Here is a 12,959-nt window from a genome sequence, read left to right on the forward strand (position 1 = left end):
GTTGCATGGGAGTCTTAAGCACCATTGCTTATACTCCAATATTTTAATCTCTGTCGAAAAGCAATAAACCATGGCCAACAAAAGAGCGTCACTTCTTAGCATCCTACTATAGTTTCTGGTTCCAATCCCATGTGAAACAATAACTGCATCAGTGTCCTTGATCAAAACGCGAGGCAAAATGGGCAGCACATGGCTGCTCAATGATGCTATTGTTCTGAAGTCAACAAAGAGCCCGAAGGCCCTATCAAACTAAAGCTAAAGTAAACTCTTTTTCGTGTCTTGGCCAGTACACTCAGCATGCACCCCTAGGTGGTATTCAGGGTGGTTGGTTAGAGAGGGATAGGATCCATACGGACGCAGCACAATGAGGTTCTGTGCAGGCCTTGCTAGGCCCATGTGGTCCGAGAGCTTTAAGTGAGTCAGCAGAACATGTGGTTGCTGTTCATCAAAGTCAGCTTGGGGTAGTCGAGTCCCCTGGGCATTAAAACTCATCAGCTCCGAGACCTCAGCGCCTCTCCGGACTACCAGCAGGGGACGGAGCCTTCATGTTGGGTTGGGCACACCTCCCTGGAAGCTGCCCCTACACAGCCGAGTAGCGACTGGCTTCCTTTCCCCTCGGGCAACCCCACAGTCCTCTGTGCCTGGCTCTTTTCTTGCTCTGTCATTGTGTAGCCTTTCTCAAATAAACAGTGGGCCAAATTAACACATAAGGAACTGGGTCATTCACATGGACATGGACCATTGCCAGAAGGGGGAAGCAATGCGAATCCCAAAGGGCAGAAAGTCTCCTTTGAAATGAAAAGTGATTTGTTCATAACAGAGTGGGCAAAATCAACAAACAACATATACTTAGATTCGATTTTAGATTGATATTCTTATTAAGTATAACTAGTTTGCATGGCTTGTGTATAATGAGTGTATCGTGTTTTAATAATAAACACACATGTGCACATAACTACGTGTGAATTTATGTTATTATTTATATTTTTACTACATTTGTATAAAGGGCAAATGTTTATGGAATAATTAACATGTGGTGTTTCTCTGGGTATCCCCTGTCAAGAATCAATAATACGCGTCTAATATTTTTACTCGGAGCATACTCAGATTCAGAAATATATGGCGCTCCCTGCTGGTAAATATGTGTAATGCCTTTAATCAACTTTATAATAAACCTGTAACCGCGAAATAAAAAGGGACCATCAAACACACAATATAATATATGTAATCATTGTTATCATAGTTAAAATATGGGCTGATTTTTTCACGTTTTTTTTTGTTTACATAAAATCAATACTTTCACAAACTGTATTGATTACACCTTCGGCTACCTGTATCCAATATATGCCCTAGGGAAAGTTTTACATTCTTGTCATTAACAGTTCATGCAGGGGACACTAAACGCGCGCCTTTGGTTTCTTGAAATGTTGAACGCAGTAAATGTCCCTTAAGTATTTCACACGAGCAGCTTGATGTCGGGATAATTGGCCAGCGCGCGCTACATCCCCACTTCGGAAGTTTGAATGAGAAGCACTTTTTTTTCCTTCGCTCCTCCTTTACCCCCGAACCTACCCCCTTATTAAAACAACTCAAAAACCCAGCCCGGTTAAAAGACTCTTACAAATGTATGGGCTACAGGAAACATAAAGGTGTGGCGTCTGGAAGAAATTAGACGCAGAAAGGTAGAACAAGTTTAGCGCGTAAGTTCATGGTTTAAACCAGTATTTTTAGAAAAACTTGAATCAACAATATTTCTTATCACTAACACTGATTACTTTTGGATACTTTTTTCTCTCGTTTTTAAAACCTGACAACGCAAAAATGACTGACAGCAAGATGAAACAAACTTTGTCAATCAAACTCGTGCATCCTTTGAGTGCTGGATGCATGTGAGGAGGAAGACATCTGACTCGAACGTTTTCACCCGTTATATGGAAAACGTGGATACAGCACATCACTGCATTTTAAAGAAGGGAGTTTTAAGGGACTCCATGCAGGTTTCTTCTGAATTCTCCCAAGAAACGTATATCAGAAAGTTTGTCCTGTCACTGCTCTACGAAAGGAGTTTCGCCTCACTGCATCTCCAACGGGACATCTCTAAATAGCTGCTTCAAGGTACGAATAATGAATTATAAATGTGCCATCTGTTTCATTCATAAAGAGATAAAAAATCACTCACGACTTTATCTTACACATCTACACTGTTCTCCCACACAACTGTTAAAAGTTTATTGTCGGCTACAAAGTTGGATACTGTTGTTAGAATGAATGGAGCGCCTGTCCATCAATCACTGGATGACATCTCAGGGTTTTTTTTTCTAGCTGTCCAGTGTCCCAGGGACACTGTCTGATTTAAAATATTAGAAATTAGACTGTGTGGTCTCTTCGAGCGCCTAGGAAGACCTGGCACGAAGGCGTGCGTGAGGTTCATTTGGTCCACCGTGGTTGGATGATTTCCTCCAGTGTTCCGCGCTTCCCAGTGACGTTTTGTTCAGGCAGTAATATTTGGTCCTGTTCTATAAAAGTACAGTTCCCAGGTGCAACTGGTCTGCTTAGCTGAACACTTGTATAGATCGTGCTTGGTTAATGAACATCTGGGAAATTTCTTAGACTACTTTTATAGTGGGAACAAACAGCTAATTAAAATATGACTTTATTAAAACACCTTATTAATTTGATTTACATTTTTAATCCAGTTTATGACGATATTTTAAATGTCTATATTCATAGATAGTCTGTTAGCTATAACATCACTACTGTAGCAGACAATTAATCTGGAAATAGAATGGCGCGCGATTAGCAGCATGCAGAATTTATTATCAAAGTGACGCGTACCGTGACGTCATTGACTTACGCTTTTTTACCATAAATATTTTACGTTGTATTAAAACGAAAAGTATAATTAGCATTCCTCATATAAAAAGAAGTGAAATATAAAAAAATGTTAGTAGCAATACGATCATTTTGTGTGATTTCTTTGTACCATGCTAGATTGTAGCAAACTGGCTTTTGGTCATGGCTTTTAGGTACCCATTAAACTGTAGCTGACTCGCGGTTAATATGATATTTCTTTCCCTTAGTATGACTTTGTCTTTATGATGATGCATGTTATTTTGAATGACCACACATTGTCATGGCATATGTGATGGAACTGATGCCTCGGGCAGTGCAATGAATAACTCAATGTCCGGTAAAAATTACGCCAATAGCTACTATTTACGTGAGAAATTAAGGTGAATTATTCCAGTTAGCGTATTTACTGGCCAGATTTAAAAGCTGAAACTTTACCATCCATTTGTTCTCTTCATTATTTAAACTCTCACAACTACACACCCCTGCTAATCATTAGCACAATGACACCACATCCTCCAGACCAAACATCCAGGAACAGAACACATCCCACACATGTGATGTCGGTGTGCGGTAGAGCAGCTACACTGTGCAGACCGTGACTCTGACCGTCTGCTCGCACAGTCATAGTTTACCAGTCATGAGAGTGAGATCCGTGAAAGTTCAAGGGAACTTTCATAAATAATCACATAAAATGACCTCACGCTTATATCTCTTCCGTCTTCTTACTTGTGATTAGTCACCTTTGGTTGTGATTGCTTATGAGTAAGCGACAGCCATGCTACCGTTCATCATCTGTAAAGGGTCTGACCACCTCGCATGCGTTCCCTGGGTGCTTTAGGGCTTTGGTTGGGAAAACTTGGAAGTGGTTCCAGAGGCCACGCCCTTCTGTTTCTCATTAGCATAATGAGGGCCGTGGCAGTGGTTTGAGGGTGTGAATCGTATTCTTTGCCCATTTCTTGCTCAGACTTGGGATGCTGTGTAGAAAGGTGAGTGAAGCGCAGAGTCAGTGAACGGTAGCAGCAGAGCAGAGCTCCAGACCCAGAATAATGATGAATGTACTAGTGGTTGGACCATTTGTCTGGAAGGCGGCTTTGGCAATATGCCCCAGACTCATGTTCCCAGACTCCTCTCCCGGTCTTTCCCAGGGTGCAGTGGTGCCCACCCAGGAGAAACATCTACACTGATGCCTAGGAGAACAGTGCCCCTGGAGTTCACAGTGGTCCAACAATAACCCGGCGCCATGGACTTAGTAATGTAATCTCCACCATCAATTGGTATTAAAAGCATCCAATTTCACCTTTGTTTTTTTTTTGTGAGTGTGTGTTGCTTTTATTTTTTTTAAGTTACTTTTGAATATATTATTTATTTCCATCTATTTCAGGAATGTATTATGACACTGTGCAATTGACATCACATTTTGCTCCCAGCTTTGTGTATTGATTTATACAAATAGAAGAATATGGCCTTTTTCACTTAATTTTTTTTTTTTTAATATCAGTCAGTACTATGCAGTTGATGGCAGTAATTAGTAGCATGGACTTTAACAGCAGTAGACATATGTTAAAATTTTGATGTGATTAGTTTAGAGAGATGTATGTGATTATATACTATAACACTTTCCACACCCAACATTTATGACTCCTGGTTACCAGCCATTCATAGTAACCGAAACTGACCAGAGTGTCATCTGAGTTAATCTCCTTCAAAAGCATTATCCCAAAGAGACTCCTTCTAAATCTGAAGGTTAGAAAAATGAAACCCACATTAAGCCAAGCTAACCTTGTACAGTGTCTACTGGGCCTATAGTCTCACATCTGATTCTTCTCAAGGATCAGGACCACAGTGTGGCACTGCACTCTTAGTGAGGGTATTTCCTAGTGTGTGTGCTAGACATGCACCTTCATAAGACCACAAAGAAGAACGAAACACCTGCCTTTGCTTCATTCTCCCCTGACCGATACGATTCGTTTCCATTTTTCACAGTTCCTGTCAGTTCACTATGTGCTGAAGCTCAGTGAGAAGACCAGGGTCTTGCCAGCTTGAGGCTGGAGGTTCTGTAACCACAGTGTAGTATTTCATCTACTGGTGAAGTCGGACTTGAATCTTTCCTCACTGGGAATAGTTCGGTTCTCCAGTGCTGGTGTTCTCCAACTCCTCCCTGCGTAATTAACAACAGCCACCTCTGAACAGATGCAGCACTTCCAGTCAGTAGGCGATAGACGCAAGGTTCTTATATAACCGTCATTCCAAGGGGGCACGTGCTGCATGTCGTCCCACTTTTGAGGCGTTGGATGCAGTGTGTTTGATATGGTGAAACAGCTGTGGCTTTGGATAGATGGCAAACATTTTTTCATCCAAAGAAATAAACATAAGAACATACATTCCAAAGTCTTGGGCTTGGGTCAGTTCTTGGAATCAAAGGACTATCTCACCAAAGGCAGATCACACTACTTCAGTAACATGGTCATTTCAGTGTGCACGTGCCTGTCTCCGGAGAGACACGGAGAGACACGACTCTGAATAAACATGACTAATGAGATAAGTAATACAGGAAAGTGTTACTTTCAATATCATTTAGTTCTCTAACTAAAACACTGCATCTTTGTATACGTGGACAGTGGTTGGTCGGCAGTCTTTACAATGAACACTGGGGTTCACCCAGAGTTTATGGTGGGACAGGACAGAAGGGGACTGCAACGCCCGGAGAGCAGCTCTGGCTCTTTAGATGCTAACACCTCCCAACAGGCCTGCACGTGTCTGAGTGTAAGGTGGAGTCTGGAAGACTGAGAGCAGCAGCACCGAGGGCCTCATAAAACATGACGATGACGTTCAAGGCAACGGCACGTGCGGCTTTACCTCGCATGGCGCTCGACCTCGCCACGTCGGCCTCGCTCCCACGTGGCCACGACCCTTTGAAAGCAGCTACGTGGTCTAGTTCAGAGAGGGATAGAACCCCACGCCACCCACTCACGACAAAGACAAAGATGTCTGTGCACTTGTTCGCTAAAGGGGTCTTTCCCCAGACAAGCAGTGGAGAGGGTCTTTAGTCTAGTCCTCCCGAAAATCTCAATTTCATTGCTCATGTCTTCCCACGAAGATATAAACAGATGATGTCATAGGGTGGTGCTCAGCTACAGGGTCTGCCAAGCAGATGGTGAACTGCATTAGTGAGGAAACTTGGAACAACTGGCCACAGAGACTGCTCTGACTTTCAAACCGAGAGAGGAGGGGAGAAATATTGCTGTGTGAAATATTCAGCTGCTTATGGAGCACATAGGGGAAGAGCTTATGTGGTTTTCCTGATGCACGAATAGCTGCACATGAATGACCCCGATCTGTCAAGTCTCCCCACGATAATGTCTTAATCAGTTTATATTGCAAGTATAATTCCAATGCCCTTATCCATGTGGATTATTGTTAATCTCAAGTCTTTGTTATTGTTTTCAGATGAAATGCGATAAAGTGATCACCTACCTGAGGATTATTGGGACAACACTGTTTGGAGTCTCTCTGCTTGTAGGAATCTCCACGGCCTACATCATGGGCTATCAGTTCTTTTCCACTACAGGCAATTACTTGTCCTTTGGGCTCTATGGAGCCATTTTGGTTATTCACCTCATCATCCAGAGCTTGTTTGCTCTGCTCGAACACAGAAACATGAGACGCTCCCTGGAGACCCCGATCAAACTGAACAAGTCCCTGGCCCTCTGCATCGCTGCCTACCAAGAAGACCCAAATTACTTGAGAAAATGTTTAATATCCGTCAAGAGGCTCACCTACCCGGGCATCAAGGTGATCATGGTGATTGACGGGAATAATGATGACGACAGCTACATGATGGACATCTTTCGGGACATAATGGGCCGGGACAAGGCAGCCACCTACGTCTGGAAGAGCAATTATCATCAGCGAGCAACGGGGGAGACGGAGGAGTCGTACGCCGAGAGCCTGCAGCATGTCTCTCAACTGGTGCTCAACAATAAGTGCGTCTGCATCATGCAGAAATGGGGGGGGAAGAGGGAAGTCATGTACACGGCCTTCAAAGCCCTGGGGAGGAGCGTGGACTATGTGCAGGTGAGTCTCCGAAGCAGCGTGGGCCCTGCCAAGCAGAATGAGGCAACGGGGGAATACAAAGGCGGTTTTGTGCCTGTTTAAATAGGTGCCTGTGTAACGTGTGTAGAGAACTAAGAGCTAAGGGAAATAACTGCCTGTTTAACAGTGATGGTGTTCATCAGCAATCGGTGTGAGCCGCCATTCACACATCTCGGAGCTATTTCAGGATCCTTCAGATTATATTCACAGCACAGCCATGATGTCATAATGTTTAGAACATGGAAGCACATTTTGATCAAATTCTGATTGATCTCATAATGTCTGACTTAATGGTAGATAGAAGTGGATCAATATAAAATGCACTGGCACAAATACAGTATTAGATGTATGGCTAAAATCCAAAGATTGTTTAAATAAATTATAATGAATGATGATAAACTTGTGTTTAGCTTTAGTGATTTATGACCTTTCAGTGAAGTTTTCTTTATTTTGAATTTGTTTTGGCGCTGGTTGAGATGTACTTCAAATTAGTGGCGAAAATACACAACACACATCATTAGCTAATTACTAGCTATGTATCCGCTGTGTACTTCATTCAGTTTTATTGCATAACATATGGACTTCAATGTTTTACTGACTGAAGAGCCTCTTCATACTGTCTGAGGAAATAGCTCTTGGTTTACAAATATGGGCCACAGTGTTAGTGCTGTGAAGTATAAGACATAACAAAGGTGTCTGTGTTCAAGGCAACCCTCACTGGTGATGCAAACATCTGCTTCTTGCTCTAGATCTGTCTGGTCGTGGAATCTAGTTCACTGAGCTGAAAAATCAGTCTAATGAAAGAATGGCCTTGTTTCTGCAAAGCCTGTAACCTTTTTTTACTCAAGCAATCATGTCAGGACCTCTTGGGAAACTTTACGAATGGTGTGATTTTGTCCACCCACCACCTGGTTCTAATGAAGTCCCTGACCTCTGCTCCACCATGGAAACCCATAATTGCGTTTAGCTTATCACCAATCTGTCGTAGCGGACTACCAGACTGGTGGTTTCTCTCATTGTGGGGTCTGGTTGGATGAGCCAGTTCCAGCATCAGTCTGGAAACGATAAGGTCGTGACCTTTGTCTCAAGTGCGCTTGTTGAAATAGGTACTGCCTTGGTTGTATCCCCCTATATCCCTGACTACACCTTTGACTTTGATCGAGCTAGATTAGTAATAAAACAAGCACTGGCAAAGTAACAGAAATGAGCCATCAAAAGCGGAGAAATTAAATAGCATCTGATCAGTTTTCATTATTTAGCACTGTCCTTGAAGGTTAAGTGAGTATCAAGGGAGTTAAAATACTGTGAGACAATATTGAAACAATTACACAGAGTGATGATACCCAAGATCTATGAAACCAATTCAAAATTGTGCAAAACCATAAGGAACCAGATTGTGATTACATATTCAGTAATACCCACAGGCCACTAAACCTGACCTTCATTTTATCAGTGGACTAATATTCTTTGGAAATATTGCTCTTATGAGGAGGTATGTTGTGTAATTACCCTTGAATAACCTCCATAATCATCCTGCTGACTCATATTTGGTAAATGTTGCTAAAAACATGGAATGTATGTATTGTCAGTGAGACTAATGTTCATCTTTGAGCTTACATTATTTTGCAATGCTGAGTTTAAGACATCAAAGTTGCATAATTGAAATGGTGAATTCAAAAACATTCATTAGCCTGGATTGGACTGATTTCCTATGTTAACAAATTACAGCAATATTATTTGATTTGTTTCAAATGAGCTTTTAAAGATTAAAGCTATTTGTTGTATTTCAGTTGAAATTCCTGTGTTCTAGCACTTACTTTGTATGGATAACAGATTCTTTGGAAGAACTACATGACTAAATATTTTCTAGATTTCTTTGATCACCACTTCTATGTTTCAGTAAACAAGCATTCACACCACAGGAAAACGAATTACCCTGGGTCTCAGTGTGAAACAATAGCCCTTAATTACTTTGAGTTTGAACATCAGCATTGCAATGCTTTGCGAAACACAGCCTGTTCATTTACAGTGTATTTTATCTCCCATTCACATACAGGTTCAGTCATATATTTTGAAGCATCATGAAATATTCCCATCATGAAAAGGGCATTTGTTTAAACACAAATTGTCATGAACCACTTTAGAGCGGCTGTGAGGCTAAAGATAACAAACCACTTAAACTGTCTGGTTTTAAAGCTCCATCCGCTTGCAAAAGTTTCATCCTAATAGCTATTCTGGGAATATTTTCATAGCAATAACAAAGTGAGATCACACATTTTTGCATTTCTCAGTGTAATGGATTTTCAGTGATGATGGAACACCATGTTACTGGATTTGTGGAATTATTTAGCATGTGGTGGAGATTGTGATGGTGTGAAACCCCCATGTATATGTTTTAAAAGTGTAGGGTACTATAATGATGATGAAAAAGGCCTATTTTTTAATTCAAATCTTGATTTGGTCAGTGAAGGTTGAGTTTGGCCCAGAGGGTGCGTGAGTGGAAGTTCTCTAACAGCTGTGTGTGCCTTGCCCTATGTCGTCAGGTGTGTGACTCAGACACCATGTTGGACCCTGCTTCTTCAGTGGAGATGGTAAAGGTTCTGGAGGAAGACACCATGGTGGGTGGAGTCGGCGGAGACGTACAGGTACCCATCCTTCTTATCAACTCTTAACCAGAATAAATGCTGAACACAACAATCCACTCTTATAGTGTCTGACTAAGCAGCATTTTGCAGTCTGATAGAAATAGAGAACATTGCTCTGACTTGAGCCTGTTATACTGACCAGTGGTGTATGACTAAGACTTGGTGGGTAGATTGACAACTTAACTGCTTTCCCTTGATCTTCAAAGAACCTTGGTATTCCCACACCAGACATTAACTGTTTTCCTAAGTTAAATGAAATGCATATTATTTCTGAACAGCCCACACAAAGATAAAACTCACAATTCTATATCCCTTCAGCCTCTGTTTTCCCTGTCTGATTTCCATTTACTGTACTTTCAATGTGTGACCTCTATATGTTACACATGAAGCATTTCCAACCACACAGGCAATAGGGGCTTTTCTCAGTTGTGTGCCATGTGTTTGTCCCCACAGATCTTGAACAAATATGAGTCGTGGATCTCCTTCCTGAGCAGTGTGCGCTACTGGATGGCATTCAACATCGAGCGAGCGTGCCAGTCCTACTTCGGCTGTGTGCAGTGCATCAGCGGGCCCCTGGGCATGTACAGGAACTCACTCCTCCACGAGTTCCTGGAGGACTGGTACAACCAGACGTTCATGGGCAGCCACTGCAGCTTCGGCGATGACCGCCACCTGACCAATCGCGTCCTGAGCCTGGGCTACGCCACCAAGTACACGGCCCGTTCCAAGTGCCTGACGGAGACGCCCATCACGTACCTACGCTGGCTCAACCAGCAGACGCGGTGGAGCAAGTCTTACTTCAGGGAGTGGCTGTACAACTCCATGTGGTTCCACAAGCACCACCTGTGGATGACCTACGAGGCCGTCATCACCGGCTTCTTCCCTTTCTTCCTCATCGCCACGGCCATTCAGCTCTTCTACCACGGCAGGATCTGGAACGTCCTCCTCTTCCTGCTGATCGTCCAAGCTGTGGCGCTCATCAAGTCTTCGTTCGCCAGCTGTCTGCGAGGAAACGTGGTCATGGTTTTCATGTCCTTCTACTCAGTGCTATACATGTCAAGTCTGCTTCCTGCAAAGATGTTCGCCATCGCTACAATAAACAAGTCAGGCTGGGGCACGTCGGGGCGGAAGACGGTAGTGGTGAACTTCATCGGGCTCATCCCCATCTCAGTGTGGTTCACGATTCTCTTCATCGGTATCATCTACACAATCATTCTAGAGACGCGAAAGCCTTTTCCAGATTCGGAGATGACAATATTAATAATTGGTGCAATAGTCTATGCCAGCTACTGGGTCATGCTTTTGACTTTGTACATGGTCCTCATAACGAAGTGTGGTAAGAGGAAGAAAGAGCAGCAGTACGACATGGTGCTCGATGTCTAGCGATGCCTCGTTAACCCCTCCCCCCTCTCCACGTTTACATTGTGAACAGTCTCAGACTGCTCTGCTATGCCATCTCCCAGGGTTACAGAAGTGACACCGTCAGGAGAGAAGTGTTATTGCTGCTGTGACTGACACTAAGGATATTTCTTAAAAAAAAAAAAAAGTACGAACTAATGAGGTTCAGACTGTTGGCGTTAACTTTGACTCGATTAGTATTCCAAAAACCACCAGAACTTGCTGTTTTTCTTTACCAGGAAACTAATGTAAGTTCAGTTCCTATGCACTTTTATGTCTCTCTCATCGTGCATAATGCTTGATAAAGAACTTGGACGAACAAAGATACCTCACAGGTGATGTTTGCATTGTGTGAATGACTGGGATGCGGTCAGATAAGGCTCATTCTTTGATAATTTATTGTGTTTTTTAACATTGTTTTTTTTATATATATGCATAAACATTTTTATAATGAAAACAAAAACAGAACGTGCTGTACTTTGTATTTTCATATTGTACCTTTTATACAGACATGTTTATTTTTGCTTAGCCACCAAAGATTCTTTATTTTCAATCATATTTTATATATGATCAAATGCATTGTGCATTCAACTGTTGTGATTTGTGCATCTGACCAAAAATGTGAAATTTAGAGGCTGGAGTTTTGTGTTTGCATTGATAACAATGAAATGCAATTTTAATGATACGTTGCTGATTTTGCAAAGAAAGTGATGAACCTGTGTTATTCAAAAAGTATTACATGATGAGGAAACCAGCATATTTATAAAACAGCTCTGTGGTTCATAACTCTTGTACCTGACTAATTGTATTTTGCTAGATATATTACTTTTGGCTTGTCATTTGGAATGACAGTGTTCTTCAAGGTATGATTACTTGGCATCTGTCAATGGGTGGGATATATGTTCAATCAACCTGACAAGACTGCACAGATTTCAAAGTATTTGCACAGAAAAAATACTCGTGATTCTTTGAGGGAGACAAAATTTCAGAAATATCCGAAATAATCAACTTTGACTCCATGACTCTTTTTCCAATGTGACAAGTTGTTAAAAAAACATATACTATTATTTATGTTTTGAATAAACATTTTGGCAAATATCTGAGTTAAAGCAACATTATGTCAATGCAGAAATGATATGTAAGATACCAAATCTGACCTGTCAAAGGAATAGACTTGTTTTCTCAATTATGGGTCATTCTAAGCAATCAAGTCTGAGAGTAAAATTATCACCTTAAGGCTGGATAAAAAGATTATTTAACATGAATCTATCTCTTACTATTTTAATTATACCAAATGTTACTTAGGCAGTATTGTTATTAAGCACTTTTGTGTTTGTTCCAAAATGAAAGACCTGTTTCTAACTATGCATTCATAATGTTTTTATTTCCTTTGTAAGTGTTCTTGAAAAATAAAGACATTGACTTGATTGTGAATGCATCTTTTGTTTTGTTTTGGAATGGCACCAGCTCTTCTGCAAACTTAGCATTAAGGGTTATTTGCCCAGAATCTGGGGGAATTCCTATGGCTTTTGATTATATTTCACATGTGAGGGCCATGTGATTTCTCCAGCGGTGGATGAGAGGAAGAACAGAGAGCTTCATCTTACATTGCATCATGAGGGGATGGTCGCCATGGTGAAGCTCTTTGTTTATGATATACAACTACATGAGGACGGAGGTAGTGAAAAGGCACAAGTCTAGCCTTATCAATTAAATAAACCCTTCTAGTTTTTTACATGAGGAGACATCTGTGTAACCTGCGTAAAAGCCCTCTTAGCCTCTAAGTTGGGGTGATGCCATCTGTAAAAGTGGCATGATTCAAAAAGGTCTGTGTGTCTTGCCCTGTGTTGTCAGGTGTGTGACTCAGACCACATTTACGTGAAATACCTTTCAATATCAATTCCTTAAGCCTTTACAAATCAGCCCCAAACTTGTGCCCAAACACTTGGGAAAGCAGCCAGGGTTATTAAC

The 12,959-nt window shown here is 41.7% G+C and overlaps 1 protein-coding gene across 1 annotated transcript; it reads left to right on the forward strand.

Annotated features, from left to right (window-relative positions):
* Positions 1–1,631: 1,631 nt before the first annotated feature.
* has2 (hyaluronan synthase 2) lies at positions 1,632–12,422 on the forward strand. The gene is made up of 4 exons (XM_076971027.1): positions 1,632–2,115; positions 6,301–6,927; positions 9,489–9,590; positions 10,044–12,422. The coding sequence occupies exons 2-4, from the start codon at positions 6,301–6,303 to the stop codon at positions 10,971–10,973; spliced, it is 1,659 nt and encodes a 552-aa protein (XP_076827142.1). The 5' UTR covers positions 1,632–2,115; the 3' UTR covers positions 10,974–12,422.
* Positions 12,423–12,959: the final 537 nt, after the last annotated feature.

Source organism: Brachyhypopomus gauderio, chromosome 13 (assembly GCF_052324685.1).
Source record: "Brachyhypopomus gauderio isolate BG-103 chromosome 13, BGAUD_0.2, whole genome shotgun sequence".
NCBI lineage: Eukaryota > Metazoa > Chordata > Actinopteri > Gymnotiformes > Hypopomidae > Brachyhypopomus > Brachyhypopomus gauderio.

Bases quoted from the DNA above. Each gene is read 5' to 3' on its own strand.
- has2 (XM_076971027.1), top strand. From the start codon at position 6,301: ATGAAATGCGATAAAGTGATCACCTACCTGAGGATTATTGGGACAACA. The intron at 6,928-9,488 runs GTGAGTCTCCGA...CTATGTCGTCAG, and splicing joins GGAGCGTGGACTATGTGCAG to GTGTGTGACTCAGACACCAT. The intron at 9,591-10,043 runs GTACCCATCCTT...TTGTCCCCACAG, and splicing joins GAGTCGGCGGAGACGTACAG to ATCTTGAACAAATATGAGTC.